Source organism: Apaloderma vittatum, unplaced genomic scaffold (genome assembly GCF_000703405.1).
Source record: "Apaloderma vittatum isolate BGI_N311 unplaced genomic scaffold, ASM70340v1 scaffold19261, whole genome shotgun sequence".
NCBI classification, from domain to species: Eukaryota; Metazoa; Chordata; class Aves; order Trogoniformes; family Trogonidae; genus Apaloderma; species Apaloderma vittatum.
Window position 1 is genome coordinate 72,204 of NW_009699912.1, and position 15,621 is coordinate 87,824.

The following is a 15,621-nucleotide window of genomic DNA, read 5'->3' on the forward strand; positions in this document are numbered from 1 at the left end:
CTGATCTCCTTAAAATTCTTCAGACCAAAAGCCAGCTTAGAAAAACCTTTCTTCAGTTTTGTACATTTACCCAGAGAAGAATATGTCCTTCATTTATCTCAGTCCCCGGAGGGTCTGTGATCTGGATTCTGATGCCCAGAATGTGAGGCAGAGGCATCTTGGTAAATCCTGTAGTCACTTCCCACCTTTGCCCTGAGGAAATACAGCAAAAACCAGACGGTCATGGTCTCTGTGCTTAATTGTGGCAGTAGATTTTTCCATACTTTCAGACCATTTAAATAAATTCTTGTAAACCTTACAGGATACTTATTTTATAGCATCTCAGTACAAAAAACTCATATGCTTTCATGGTTTATTATTCAATAAATGTGTTTCTTTTTGGAGAGCTTGGGTTGTTGAAAAGTATGCTAATTCAAACCCTTGAGATAAATCTCAGAGGCATTCAGAAATGAGTAGGTATCAGATGGGCTTTAAATAAGTAAATTTTCAAGAAGAAAATGGTGCTTGATCCCAAGTGATTGAATCTTGCAATTAAATAAACTGTTCAGGTTTTGGCAGTTTTTGTTGTTGCTTCTGGCTTGCATGAGCAATGCTTCAGCTCAGTAGTGAATTAGAATTTTGTAATGTCCATAATGAAATGAATTAAACACCTAGGAAGAGAGACAAGACTGCCACCCTTCAAAAACCATTGTGTGGTATTTGTAGAAGTTTTTTTAAAAATAGATATTAGTAACTTAATTGTAGCAGCTCTTGTGTTGCTGTTCTTTACAGTGACTCTGTGGCTTTAAATACAAGCTGTGTTAGGTTGAAGACAAACTAGGAAGTGCTGTGTACGTCTTCCTTTTCCTTGAGTGTCTCTGCAGCAGATTTTGATACTGGCAACTTGTAACCTACATTACAGTGTCACAAGACTACAGTCCCTTTTGTGCTGCATAGTGTATTCTTAAGGGTTTAATATGAGGATTTATCGTCTGGAGAAGATGGGGAACACCTTGAACAAAATACAAGGGAAAACGTTATCTTCTGGTACCGTATACAGTGTCAAGGATTCTAAGAAGTGTGTCATTCTGTGGTACTGTCAGCTCGTTTGGGAACAGAGTAAATGGAGCTTGAATTAAAACATTGCCCTCGTAAGCAAATTCAGTTGTATTCATACCAGTAGGATATACTAATTTTTATACTAACTTTTAAAATACATTAGTTCTGTTCATATAATAGTGATAAAATATTTTCTTCTGTTCTGTTCTAACTGAAAGGATTTAAAGATACAGAAGGAGGATGAAAAGGAGGGCAGGAACAAATGTTAGCATTTTGGATTACAAGCTTAAAGTATAGGTCAGTGAGGAAGAACACAGAGCGGCTGTAATTACTTTTTGAGGAGATTCCAAAGACCTATTACTAATTTTTAGTCTAGTGTCATTATAGGATGTGATATAAATAGTACAGAATTATAGCTTAGTCTTTTCTTTAATAATGTCTCTGGCTTAGACAAGAGTCACATAAGCATTCTGATATTTAAAATTAAAGTTCCCACATTTCTTTGACACAGGTCATACTGAGAAGTGTTTGTACGTGATTGATTGAAGGACTAATGGAGTTGTGTGGGAGAACCTAAAAGCCTTGAGTATTTTGACCTGAATAGTATTTAGTATTGCTGATCTACATGTGGAATGAAGAACTCGGTTTGACTTTCAAAGTAATTGTTGAGGAATGGGGTTCACCCTGATTGTTATTAAACAAAAATCCTTAAAAAAACCCCTAATGAAACAGAAAACCTTAGTGACAGAGGATAGAATGTGGCCTTGGAATTTTTGCATTTTCAAAGCGAAACTGTATTTCCAATTATTTTTTTGCTCACGAGCATGCCACAGGTGAGAAGTGAGATAAATTACATGCTTAGCTAAATTATACCAGTCCAAGTTATCAGAGTATTAGTTTATTAAACTACTGGGCTTATAATACTTTTATTTTTTTAGTTTAACCTTCCCACTTGACCTCACCCGTCCCGCAAATAAATAAAGATAAGCGTGACTTATGACTTCCCTCAGATTTTGACAAAGCTGTGTTGAATGGGAGTAGTGTTAAAATACATTCTTCGGCAAGATGCACAAGATGTATGTCTTTACGTGATTTCTTTTCCCCCTGCTTGAGCAGTGAGATTGGACAAGGTGACATCCAGAGATCCCTACCAACTTCTGTCATTCTGTTAATTACAGATAACTACTTGTGATTTTTTATTCATGTTTTTTCCTTCTTGCTTTGGCATTTCATCTTTCCCAAAGTAGTTTGTTACCCTTTGGCATCATTATGGCCCGATGTTGATACAGTGATGTTAACTTGCTCCTGTGAAGGAATGATTTGGGGGAGGAGGCCTTGGGGGGAGCTGTACTCAGACTTTGAACTGCCGAAATAGAGGAACGCTTTCCAAAACCAAAGAGTAATGCAAAACACTTCAGTTTTCCAAGGATCTGTAGTTCTAGTGCAAGTAGGGAAAAGGTGTATTTATAATAGCCATTTGAGAAGTATCACCTCTGAACAGAAATTGAGATGTAAGTTTTTAGGACTTTTATTTCTAGAGACAGGACATGAACATTACAGCTGGGCTGTACTGTGGCTTCTGCAGAGTATGTCCTCTTTATTGTAAAGGTTACTTGACTAATTGGTTTCATTGGATTCCATTCTGTTGTCCATGCTTCCTCATACCTTGTTTCATGATGCTAAGAAGCAGATGGGCTTTATTAAAAAAAAAAAAAGTCACAATTCAGTAGCAGAAACGAGCTACTGTAAATGCTGGCTTTTGTGACCTCTCTGCTTCAGCAATGAGTCTAGAGAGCTTGGTGGGAAGTGAGCAGCTCCAGAAGGCTGAGGGACAGATGTGTGATGGGCTCAGTTACTAGGGCTGCCTTAGAGCTGTTCTGGATCAGGTCAGAGCAGCTTGAGGAGATCTGGTGTGAGCTGCCAGCTTGAATCCAGAAAAAGGAATGCCCCAGGTCTCTGAAGTCTTGGACAGTGTTAAAATGCTGATTGCTGAGCAGTCCCATTAGAAGTGTTGGTGGTAGCTGTGCTGTCAGTAGATTTGCTGGACAGACAGCACTCACTGAATAGAGCATGGAACGCTTGGATCCTACGTGCTTTGGTGAAAATTGTGACATGATTTTATAGGTCAGCTTGATGGCCTACTCTGCTTAACCGTTGCAGTCACGTCTTTTTTAGGTGTTAATCTTCTATGAAGGAGGAGTAGGAGAAAAGCTCTAGCTACCAGTGTTCTTCATTTTAATGAAAACCTAATCTTACCTACTGCTGCTTTGCCAAATTTTAGTAGTTTTGACCAAAAAATGGGATTGTTTTTCCCCAGTGAAAAAAATTAACCTCATGAACCTACTTCTAACATACATGACAGGAAAGATCTCTTTCTTACAAAAGAAAAAAAATCCAGGAGGAGTAGTACAAGCAGTCTGCCCTACTAGAAGGTTCTGATTATACTTGGTTTGCTTCAGTTCTGCTTTCTTCACCTCTGGAACTGCTTTTTCAACCATATCAGTACCTAATAGGTATCTGAGGGGTTTTTTTTATGGAAGAAGGGAGAGCACAAGGGAAGTGTACCTCCTTTTGTGGAATCTAGGATTGTGTCCAGAAACTACTTCATTGGGTCTGAGCTAGGCTGAAGTTCGAATATGTATACCAGAAAAAAAGCATGAAACTCTTTAAATAAGATGGTAGCTCTTGGGGTTTTTGCCAGGAGCCAGGAACTAATATGAGATTACATACTTAGTGTTGAGAGCAAGTGTTTGCATTATGTATATTCTGCAAGAGGAATAAAACCTTTGTATACTGGACTGTGAAGTATTTCTTAATTACAACCTTATCTCATTCTTCCAAGCTTCATAAGAAACTCAGATTCTTTCCAACTGACTCATTGATTTGAACTCTTCCACGCATCATTGTATCATTTAAGAGCCTTTACTTGCTAACAGTCATCTCTGTATGCTAAAGGATGAATTACGCTCTTTTAACAGATCTGAACTTGGTTGCTAAATAATACACTCTGGAGTTCTCTGTAGAGAGTTCCTTTTCCTCTGATATCCACTTTCAATGTAATTTTGAGCTGTTAGCAAGCTCTTAGCAACTTATCAGTACTTAACTGATATGCACCTTGTAAAGAATGAGGAGTTTTAATAACTAAAGGTTAAAAAATTCTATTATATGGAAAGAAATTATCATTATTTCCAGAATATACTGAACTGCTTGGTGCATATTCAGCTAAGCATGTGGAGTGTTTTCTTCAGCAGCTCTTTATTTTTGGATTTGTGATTTGTTTTGAATTTTGTGATGTTGAAAGTTGTATCTTTCTGCTACTGCAAAAGTGGCTTCCAGGAATACTATTATTAAAGAAAATGTTATGTATTTATAAAATGCATACTTAGAAATGATGTATTTTGACTTTGTGTCTTCACAGAACCATTCCCATGATCATTTACTAGACACTAGCGACTCAAAAAAACAAGCAGCTAATCAGCATAACTACCGAACAAGATATGCAGTAGAAGAAACTGCAAGGCCTCCTGAAGAGTTGGAGAATGGACACAGTTCCTCAGATGTAAGATCCTTATTCACGAGACAATCTTATATATTCCATTGCCTCTGGTTAAGTTCCTGCTTCAGCTAATTAAACATTGTTCCTAGTAGATATTCAGGTTATGTTTTTTCATTGTGTATTTTCTTTCACTCCTAAAAGTTACGTTAAGTTTTCACACACTGTTGCACGTGTTTAGTGTTGACTTAAAAGTAAATGACAAAAAGGAGAAATGCTGATTTGTCTGGATCTTTTGTGAAGTGTGTGTGCAATGGTAAATTTTCCCTGTGTTTATAAGCCTCATCAACAAGTTTGACCTTGTTTTTTGTTTGATACTAATTGAAAAGAGAATATTACGTTAAAAGGACTAAAAATGATTTTCAGAAAGGCAGGCAAGCCTTTTTAAGTGGAGATTGAGAAGCACTCGGATCTCCACTGGCTATACGTTAAAAAAATACTGCTCTACGCTGTGATTCTGTCACTGTCTCTTCATTTAATTATGTCCATTAAAGTAACTATCTGCAAACTAAAATGCCTTTTAAACAATATAAAGCTCTTATAGTGCTGTATAACACCCACAAAGCCTAGAAGAGTCTTAGTCATGTTGTAGTGTTGTTATAACTTTTGTGAGTTCCAAAGAAAATACTTTTTTGACCCCTGCCTCCTTCTCTGTCCCCCCACCCCACTCCACTTGTTAGGAAGGGGAAGTGGTTGTTGCCAGTGGTGGAACATCAGAAGAGGATGAAAGAGCATGGCACAGCGATGGCAGTTCTAGGTGAGTGATAGCCTGCCTTCCAGAGAAAAGTCCTGCTGATAAGTTTTAAATAACCTTCCCTGTAAACAGTTAATGTGTAATAACTAAAACTTGTGCATATTTAGTAGAAAAGATGAAAAAACGTAAAACCTTCAGGATTTAGTTAGTAATATAGCTGAAAATTAAAATGTAGGGAAGGTTTCGTCCTTGTTTGCAAGAAGCAGAATTGTTTCTGATTGGTTTTTCAGGAGAATAATTCTTTACAGGCTCACACACACTTCAGGCACATGGTAGCAGTTTCCTCTGGCAGTCAGTCTGAGCTGAGTGACTGCCTCTGCTCCCCTTTGGTTTGAAATGAGACAGCAAAGGCTGGAGTAGCTTCACCCCATCGTCTCTTTCTTCTTTAGCAGATTTTTTTTGTTGTTAACTTTTGTTCAAAGCTATTCAAAACTAGAAGTCCTGAGAAAAATATCTAGACTTTAGCATGTAACATCTTGAATTCCAGGTAAACAGTGAATTTAATTCTAGTGATACTGCAAGTTAAGTTTCTTGCAAGGCTGAATTATCTCAAGGCTATCAGTTTGCTAGCATTTCAGTTGTAGATAAAATATGCAGGGTTAGGTACTGGTTTAAACTATTAAAATATTGTAGTTTTCTAGACTATTAACTATAATTTTGTATTGGTTGTATTTTATAATCCAATGCACTCTGAATTGCTTTTTAACTTTTGTTTTCCAAATTTTTTTCCTTTGGTATATCTTCCATAGTGACTACTCTAGTGATTATTCTGACTGGACAGCAGACGCAGGAATCAACTTGCAACCACCAAAGAAAATTCCTAAAATTAAAACAAAGAAAGCAGAAAGTAGTTCAGAGGATGAAGAAGGACCTGAAAAACAAAAGAAGCAAATTAAAAAAGAAAGGAAAAAAGGGATTGAGGAGAAAGATGGACCATCAACATCACCAAAGAAGAGGAAACCCAAAGAGAGAAAACAAAAGGTTCTATACTCTTTGTATATTACAGGATGCTTCTTGCTGTCTTAGAAAGAATTAGATGAATGATTCAGTTACGTGTACAACTTAATATTGTCTAATTTGAAAACACATTATGACTGAATCATAATAAATGATAATTACTGACTCTTGTAAGTCAAATGATAGGCTGTTGTAATGACATGCTTTCCAAATAGGGTGCATTTCACTGAGTGAACCTCTGATGTCCTTAACACCATCATTTCTCAGACCAGCAACTTCCTTTCTGTGGATGTATTGAGTATTGGTATAAATATACCTGCATTTTTTCAGCTGTACTGACTCTCTCCCCACTTAATTGCAATTTCTTGTAGGTGTGCACCATCCTGTCAGGTTTTTTTATCAGTTCCATGATACACAATATTTGCATTCTGCTTGCCACCGAACTTCCATCAAGGGGAATTTCACTTGATGAGGATTTCATTGTTGTGTTTTGCTTGCTTTCTAATATAACCATGTGACTCTAGTTTAGATCAGTACATGGAAATTTTCAGTGGCTTTGGTTGTTTTCAGTGTGTTGTGGATATTTAGGGGTTTGGTTTTAATTATTAGATCAGAAAACTCTGTTTCTTCATTCTTTCTTTTAAGAGACCAGAAGCGATCTGCTAATTGTCTTCATAAGCTTATAGCTTCTATTTTTTTCAATACCTGAGGAAACCAGCTGTATCATCTAACTAACTAAATAACTCTGTTTTGCTTATTTATAAGATTAAGAGTCCTCAGTATTCCTAAAGATCATTATTTCAGCATTTTGGTCCTCATTAGAAGGTAGACAGACAAAACAGCTGATTTAAAATGGGGTGTGGCATAGTATCTGCTTTGCTGTGAATCTTTGGTACAACATGCAGGATGTGAGGTAGTACCTTTTACTCTTTGACTAAACTACTTTTTATTTATTGTACGCAATCATTGATTGTACATTCATGGTCAAAAATAATAATATCTTGGTGACTATGAAACCAGAAGCAGGTATGAGATAAGGAAAACAGGTGGTGGTAGTTTTTTTTGTCTTGTTTTGAGTGGTTGAGACCTTTAGTTTAGCTTTTTATTATAAGATACAGCACTGGCTGACAGACTAGTATTTCCACTTAGATTAAGATGATGGTTTTGGTCCCAGTTACTGAGGTGCAGGAAGTCTTTGATTCCAAAAATATCAGACTTAGATGTTTCAAATTTTTACAAATAACCTGCATCTTCCTTGAATAACAAGAAATACTAGGCTGGAAGGAATATCTGAAAATTATCTATCCCTTTTCTCTCTGCCCCTAGGTAGGATTAATTGTACTTGTCATTCCTGACGGATGTTTTTCTTTGAAGTTTCTTACTTTGGAGGTGATGCCTCCTTACTGGGCAGAGAGCTCACAGTCCTTACTGGTAGAAGGTTCTTCCTGATTCCTGAACCTGAATCAAAATAAGGGCTTTCCGCTGAGGAAAGAAGTCCTGACCATCTTTGTAGGCTGGTATAGAATCTGAGGAATTAAGAAAGGAGTAGAGAATGAGTATCATTCTTTGTTAATGCATGAGCTGTTGAGATTTTGAATGGTGCTTAAATTTCTAATCTCCTTCCACCAAAAATCAATCTAAAAAATGACACAGCAGTGAAGAAGGGCAAGCAAGGAGCACCCTCGAAGATCAAAATGTACAGAATATTTTTTATTTGGAGCAGATATAAAGAGGCTGACTCCTAGAAGGGAGAAAGTACAGAGGAGATAGAGTAAAAAAGCTTTTGTAAAACCATGAATGGTTTAGAAAGGAATAAATGCAATATGATTTACATAGTGCTACAATGAGATGTAACAGCCAATGACACAGACATGAAGCTCAAAAAAAGAGCCCTTTCCCCGTTCCATCCTGACCCCCTGAAAGCAAACAAAGACCCCAAACCACCTGAGCCATATAATCAGGTTGTGGAACCAATTACTGAAGGATTTTGTAGAGTTTCAGAAATGATTAGACAAATTCACTGGGTCTAGTTTATTCCTGATGATTAACTGAGTTCAGGCTTGGCTTCCAGAGGGTCTTAAAACGATGATAATAAGGGAGGATTTTCTGTTTAAAGGTTGTTTCATACAACCTTCCCGTAATTAACTAATGAGCTAGGCAGCCTTTGCTCACATCATTTTTTTTCAAGACAGACCTACTCGAACCTCAGAATCCGCGAAGTGCTTCTATGTTAGTGATTTATTGCAATGGAGAAGCCCTGGTTTGATTTTGTTTGTTTGTTTGTTTTTAATGCTGTGTCTGTGTTTTCCTGTGGTACCCACTGGTGCTCCTGTGGTGCCCTGAAAGCTGTCCCTGCCTGTTGAAACCAAATTAGACTGTGCTGTGGAGTTGTTAGAGTTGGAGTATCCCGTTTGCAGGCTGAGGATGCGGAGTCTTCTGTTAGTGGCTGTACGGAGTGGGTTTCTGTCCAGGGTAGCTTTCTATATGGACTGAAGATTCTGTTACTACTTTAAAAGCAGCCTTGCTTGAGTGGTTGTACAAAAAGCTGCTTTATCTGGCCTGTTAGATGCAGACCCGTGGTGAGCACCTGGGACCAGCAGCTGTAGCAAGCTTTGGTACTTTCAAATACATGATGTAGACATAGAATCTGAAAATGCAGTTTCACAGCACGCTATGGTAAATACGCCAGTTGATAGCACAGATGTGCACAGTCCGGGTCATTTCCACTTGTTGTACCTCTGTTTTCTCTTGTTAATCTCTTCCTCCTCGTTATCTGTCGTTCCATAATTGGAAGCAGCTCTATAGTTGTTGTGTCTTACAGGCCAAGGCAGCCACGTGAATTTGGTTAAAGAGAATGGCGTATTTCAGTTTTATTTTTTGGGGCATGAGATGTGGTTACTGGAATGTTAATACAGTCAGTCTTTTTTGTAGAAGAAGAGTGCCACCATCCTCGAAACCTACAAAGTAAAAAAAAAAACCTCAAAACAAAAAAAAATAGACCCACTTAGTTTTTCAGATTATTAATGGTTTTAGTCTTGATATTACTGTAAGCAGTTTAGTAAGATTTATCTTCACGCTGACAATAATTTCCTTTTCACATTAAATATACTTAAGAAATGGCAGTTGATTTTAATAAAACACTTCCCAGAATATAAGACTTCTCCAAATGTTAGTTTGTTCGTATTAATCTTCTGTGTGTGTCTCCTTCAGAGACTGGCTGTGGGAGTTCTGGCAGAAAATGGATTGACACTGGAAGAATGGCTGCCTTCAGCATGGATTACAGACACTGTTCCTCGTCGGTGCCCATTTGTGCCACAGATGGGGGATGAGGTATTGTAGTTTTTCCCTCTGTATTCTGACTTCTTTCAGCTTGTTTTTGCATTTTTTTTATTATTATTTATGCATATTTTTATTAATTATCATAATATTTTGGATTTTCTTCAAAACATTCTTTGATCTGACTAAAATTTGCTTTTGCTTCCTTTAGTCTGTCCCATGCTTAAAAATATTCTGAACAACTTTGCTTTGACTTTCGATTTTTTTTTTTATTCTGTGCTGCCGCAGTAACACTCCTTGCACTGTTCAGTGTGTTAATTTTCTTATGACACGTGGATACAAGCTATGTGAGGTGCTTTATCTGGTGAAGGCAATCCTTAGTTGTAGACTGTCTTACGTGCTGAAGAATAAGAAGCCAAACACAAATTTAAGTTGTTTGAGAAACTTCGGTTTGGGACTCGAAGTAATAATGAAGATTTAAACCTCTGGGGGGAAGGTGGGCTTTTGTGTGTGTTTCCGTATTTTATTTTTATAAAACTCATACCATTCCATGATTCTTTAATGAATTCTGAAGGAAAACTGATACCATCCTTTTTACTTGAGTTTCTGATGTTAGAGAACTTGTGCTGGTCCCTTAGACCTCCTTACAAGAGCAGTTTTATAGATACATGTTTTATATAAACTAGACAGCAAACACTTTGTAAACATGTTCCAGATGTCTTAGAAATACAGTGGCAAAGGACACCCACCCATTTCTACTTTGGAAAGCAGAGCATTACAGTGAGCATTACAATGAGTTGGATGAATACCTAGTACCAGATAGAAGGTGATCCTGCAAACCAGAATCTGTGGATGTTTCCTCAAATGCCCTCGGGTTAAAATAAGAGGAAATACCTGGCTTACGCTGTAGTGTGTGGTCTCTTGGCTCTTGAGGGAGTGGCACGTTTCTGAGTTGCTCAGCAGCGTTCTTGTAGAGCTCACGCCTTCAGAATGTGGTCAGAGAAATACTTGACTTGGTGGCAAAGTTAACTTTGGTGCTGAGCTGGAGCAGTTTGTAGGCATCGCCTTGAAAGCTGAATCTGGAGCAGAAGTTGGATGAGCAAGCGATTTTGTTTTTACTGGATTGCTTCACTGATGCAGTTCACGGCACAGCCATGCAGAAATTACATTGGCGCTGCTAGTGAAGGAGGGAAGGAGCACTTAAGGATAAGAGTTGTGACTGGAGAAAATACTTACATATTTATACCCTCCAGCAAGCATGTTTTGTGCTTTTCAAAAGAGCAAGTCCAAATAAATATATTTGGTGCCTGATACTATGTGGATACAGTGAAGCAGCCAAGGATTTATCTGTACCCTATTACTCAGGAGACTTCAACATCGTATCAGTTTAGTAAGATAAACTGGTGTGTTTCGTTTGGCACCTGCTAAATAGCTTGTGCAGTGTGTACAGGAATGTCTGAGTAGGCTGCATCCTTTTGCTGCAAAATGCTTTATATTGGTGAAGAGAAAATTTCCTGTCCTGGGCTTAGAAAGTAGGAGTAGGTGCACCAATAAAGTAATGCTTATACTCAGGCTACTTTGTCTAAAATTCCAGCTCTGATACTTGCTCTCCCTGTATTTGCTTAAGATGTGAAAAGAAGCTATTAATCTAGAAAGTTACTTTTGAGACCCACAGAAATAAAAGATTGGTTTAATTAGAGAAACACAACATGAAGGGGTTTCATGTGGCCTTTAAACATTGTGGTGGATGGTTTGTATGCTTTATAAGGTTTGGAAGAAAAGATACTTCAAATTCATTCTCTTATAGCTGTACAAACAAGCAGGAGAGTAGGAATAGTACAGGCAATCGCTTTTCCCTTTTTCACTACTGCCATTTACAGACCTTCATCATGTGTCTTCAGGAACAGTGGGAACGCACCAGAGAGCTGGGACTGCGATTTCCCTGCCTGATTATGGAAATACAACGCATATTCATTGAAGCATTCTGCCGTTAACACAATAAAGAACAGTTTTGTCTGAGTACTACAACAAACATGCCAAAGCAGGAATTTTATCAAGATTAAAAATGTAATTTCCTGGGGAAAAGGCATAAATTCTTTCTTCTACAGATATCTTTCTAATTTGTTCTGACAGAAGATGCAATACTTAAAGTCATTTACAAAACAAAAATGGTTCACTTCTGTAAACAGTGGGTGGAATTGATGTAGAGGCTTAACAGCAACAGTACATGTAGGAGGAAGTGGTGTGACCTGTGCCACTACGCGGAATATTTTTTGGGGAACAATTGTCACAACGTTAGAGGTGTAACTTACATTCGAATTATTTTAGATCTGTCTCTCAGTAGCCTTTATTCCTTTTTCTGCCAGTTAGATTGTGACAGTGCGTAGGAGAGTCTCACTGCTTCGATGCTTTCTGTAACCACTGTGCATTTTTTCCAGCCTGTTAAATACTCTGAAAAACAAGAGTTTAAAAAAATGTAGTGCTGCGTCCTTCTCCATTGAAATAAAAAGTAAAAATGGCATGTGAAATCAGGAAAGCTCAGTAGCTGTTAATGTAGAATCTTGACAGACACTGGTTTCATAATGTTTTATAATACAATAGTTTTGGAAGGCATGTGGAAACACAAATATTAGTGTGCTTAAATGTATATTAAAACTTAATGAGGATTTTCATTTTGCTTTTTTGTTGTTGTTGTTGGGTTAGACCTTTAAATTTAAGCTATTCTTCCTCAATCCTCATTGATAGAAATCCCCTGTTTATGGCTTGGGGCACTTCTAGAGAATTTTTTTTTATTTGGAGTATGCTGTACCTGGAATACAGCTCTTTATCAGATCTTTCTTCTTTGTTGAGGAACCTCTGTTTTGCTTTTCAGATACATTCTTGGAATATATGCATTAAGATTTTCAGTTCTCTACTTCATTACAGTGATGGATTATAACAAAAGCATTCATCCACATGGTATCATATAAAACAGGATCACAGTAAAACTGAAAGACTCTGGATGTCTGAACTGTGGAAATTTATAGTGAAAGGATTTGAAAGTTTTTAGTAAGCAATTAAAATGTCTATTTTCAGTTAGTTAATGCTTTTATTAGGCTGTCTGTTCAGTGGTATGGAAGCAAGCACCAAAATCTTACCAGAACAATACTGAACAGCTATATTCCTTCTAGCATATGTTTCTTTTTCAAAAATAGTAGTGAATTTAGTGATACTTGATTGTCATCTTAATACTGTCCTACAATGATGAATAACTGGGTAGATTAGTGGAATCCATGTTACTGTTATTGAATTGTTCTGTAGCGCAGCGATAAATAGATCTGGCTTTTTTTTTTTTTTTTAAACATGCATGGGGTATTTTGCTGGTAGGGAAAATGTTGTCCTAAATCTTTCCTGCTTTTTCTGTAAATGTTTCTGTATCTGCTTTAATTGTCCACCACTTAATTTTTTGAGGACCTGTGACTTTTGCAGGAGAGGATGCTAAAATAGAAAGTACACACACAGTTTGGCAGTGATATGCTAGCTAGCATTTCAACTCCTCAAAGTCTTTGATAGATAACTCTCACATTTCACTTTTAGGTCTACTATTTCCGACAAGGTCATGAAGCATACGTTGTAATGGCTAAGAAGAATAAAATATATAGTATTAATCCCAAGAAACAGCCATGGCATAAAATGGAGTTACGGGTATTACTTCTCTTTTGTTTTTTTTGGTTTTAATATTTTAAAAATATTTTTTTAAGCTTGGAATCCAACTGAAGAGGATTCTTGATACAGATGTGTCTAATGCTGTGCTCTTAATATTTTAAAATAAGTGGAAAAAATCGGACCCTAAATTGTACTTCTTTTTGCATCTGCTTGAGTAGATAAGATGGCTATGTTTCATAGAAAAGTATTTTTCAAACATGTTACATTGTGAAATAATGGCTTGTTTTGAAAGACTAAATTTCAGATACTTGATTTTGACATGGTCTGGCAAAAACTTAATCTTATCTAGAAATCTGTATACCCGTATTTTCATGTTTCGGAAATTTGTTATTGTTATCTTCACTTCAGTGGTGATACGTAATGTTTTGTTTATTCCAGGAACAAGAGCTGATGAAAATAGTTGGGATTAAGTATGAAGTGGGATTGCCTACTCTCTGCTGTCTTAAACTAGCTTTCCTTGACCCTGATACGGGTAAACTAACGGGAGGATCATTCACCATGAAGTAAGGAAAGCAATATTGTATTCAAATCAGGAGTAATCTTGGGCTGGGGCAGGGAATAGGGCTAGGGGAGGTTGAAAGGTAAAAGATTAGTGTTGTGGCTTGAGCTTTTGCTTTTGAAGTGTTGAATTCAAAATATTAGTTTGTTATATAAGTGCTTTACTTCGTGCATTTGCTGTTTTATCGCTTAATAGTTGTGTGTTCTGTTGTAATTAGGTACCATGATATGCCAGATGTCATAGATTTCCTAGTTTTGAGGCAGCAATTCGATGATGCAAAACACAGGCGATGGAATATAGGTGAGTTGTGTGGAAGCTTTTGGTGCTGGTATCATTTGTTTCATTTTGTTCTGTTTCTCTGTCTACCTGTTTTCATGGTAACTTGTTATAAAGTAGCTTATGCTAAGTAAGTCCTAATACTGTGCTGAATTCTGCGAATAAGCTATGACCATATTTGGATGTGGAGCCCTACTTCGTCCTTGAATGAAGCTACAGAAAGCAAACAAAACACTGGAGATGATCTATAGAAAAAAATCTCAGTTGTGTGCAGAGAAGAATTAAGAATACTTTTTACAAATGCTGTGTTTATTGGTAACTGATGACTTACAACAGCCTATGTATGGCTTTTCTTTTTTTTTTTTTTTGTGATTGAAGGCCTTCTTAAAACTGCATTGCTGCTAGAATTCATTTGGATTTTAATTTTTTTCTTCAGTTCCTGGCATTTCTGTTGGAAATAGGGAAACACCTTCTCCACCATTTGAAATTTATTATCTCTGTGCAAAGATAATGTCCTTCCCATCTCTTTGTGCTTGTTTGAATTCTGTTCTAAACCCCATATGGTTTAGCTGCTTTGAAGCATTCACTGCTGTGTGATGTTGGGAATATTATTGGTTCGTTTTATGTTGTCCGTGATTAGTTATTTCAAAGTGTTGGGGGCCGGAGAATGTCCATGACAGGCACGTTCTCCAGCTAGATCTATTTCCCACTCATCTTTTCCATATGATAACAAAGATCACCTTTAAACAATGAAATCTAAAGGGAGAGAAAGGTGCGTTATGGCAAAATGATCCTCTAAAGTGGTGGGTTTTTTCAGGAGGTAAGGAAATATTTTCTCATTCTAAGAATAGTTTATTCTGAGTTCTCCACAGTCTGTATTTGCTGTTTTCAAAGTGCTGTCCTCTCCTGAAATCATTGTAGCTAAGTAACCTGAAGAAGTGGTACATCTGGATGTTAAAAGTTGTGAGTTTTTTACGTTATTTTATTGTTTCTTACCTGATATTTTTTTGTCAGGAAAGATGAATTGAACTTCTGTCATTTTGATGTACGTCATGACATCCTCACTTAGAATGTGTGCCTTAGCAATAGTTGTACAAGTTACATGATGCCAAATCAGCAAGTTCTGTATCATCTCTGGCTTGTATCAGGAACAGTGCGGCCAGCAGGAGCAGGGATGTGATTCTGCCCCTGTGCTCAGCACTGGTGAGGCCTCCCCTCGAGCCCTGTGTGCAGGGCTGGGCCCCTCACTGCAAGAAAGACCCTGAGGGGCTGGAGCGGGTCCAGAGGAGAGCAACGAGTCTGGGGAAGGGACTGGAGGGAAAGTCCTGTGAGGAGAGGCTGAGGGAGCTGGGGGGGTTTAGCCTGGAGGAGACTCAGGGGGGACCTCATCACTCTCTACAACTGCCTGAAGGGAGGGTGTAGTCAGGTGGGGGTCGGGCTCTTCTCCCAGGCAATCAGTGACAGGACGAGAGGGCACGGCCTGAAACTGCGTCAGGGGAGGTTTAGGGTGGATCTCAGGAAGCCCCTCCTCATGGAGAGGGTGCTCAGGCACTGGGATGCACT

The 15,621-nt window shown here is 37.8% G+C and overlaps 1 protein-coding gene across 1 annotated transcript in view; it reads left to right on the plus strand.

The window, feature by feature from the left end:
- Nucleotides 1-15,621, plus strand: part of PHIP (pleckstrin homology domain interacting protein) — a 96,682-nt gene that overhangs the window by 61,930 nt on the left and 19,131 nt on the right. The window contains exons 17-23 of the mRNA XM_009878587.1: nucleotides 4,457-4,597; nucleotides 5,272-5,348; nucleotides 6,095-6,326; nucleotides 9,513-9,632; nucleotides 13,155-13,262; nucleotides 13,662-13,786; nucleotides 14,000-14,082. Coding sequence (XP_009876889.1) covers nucleotides 4,457-4,597; nucleotides 5,272-5,348; nucleotides 6,095-6,326; nucleotides 9,513-9,632; nucleotides 13,155-13,262; nucleotides 13,662-13,786; nucleotides 14,000-14,082 — 886 coding nt within the window. The remainder of the gene's footprint in view (nucleotides 1-4,456; nucleotides 4,598-5,271; nucleotides 5,349-6,094; nucleotides 6,327-9,512; nucleotides 9,633-13,154; nucleotides 13,263-13,661; nucleotides 13,787-13,999; nucleotides 14,083-15,621) is intronic.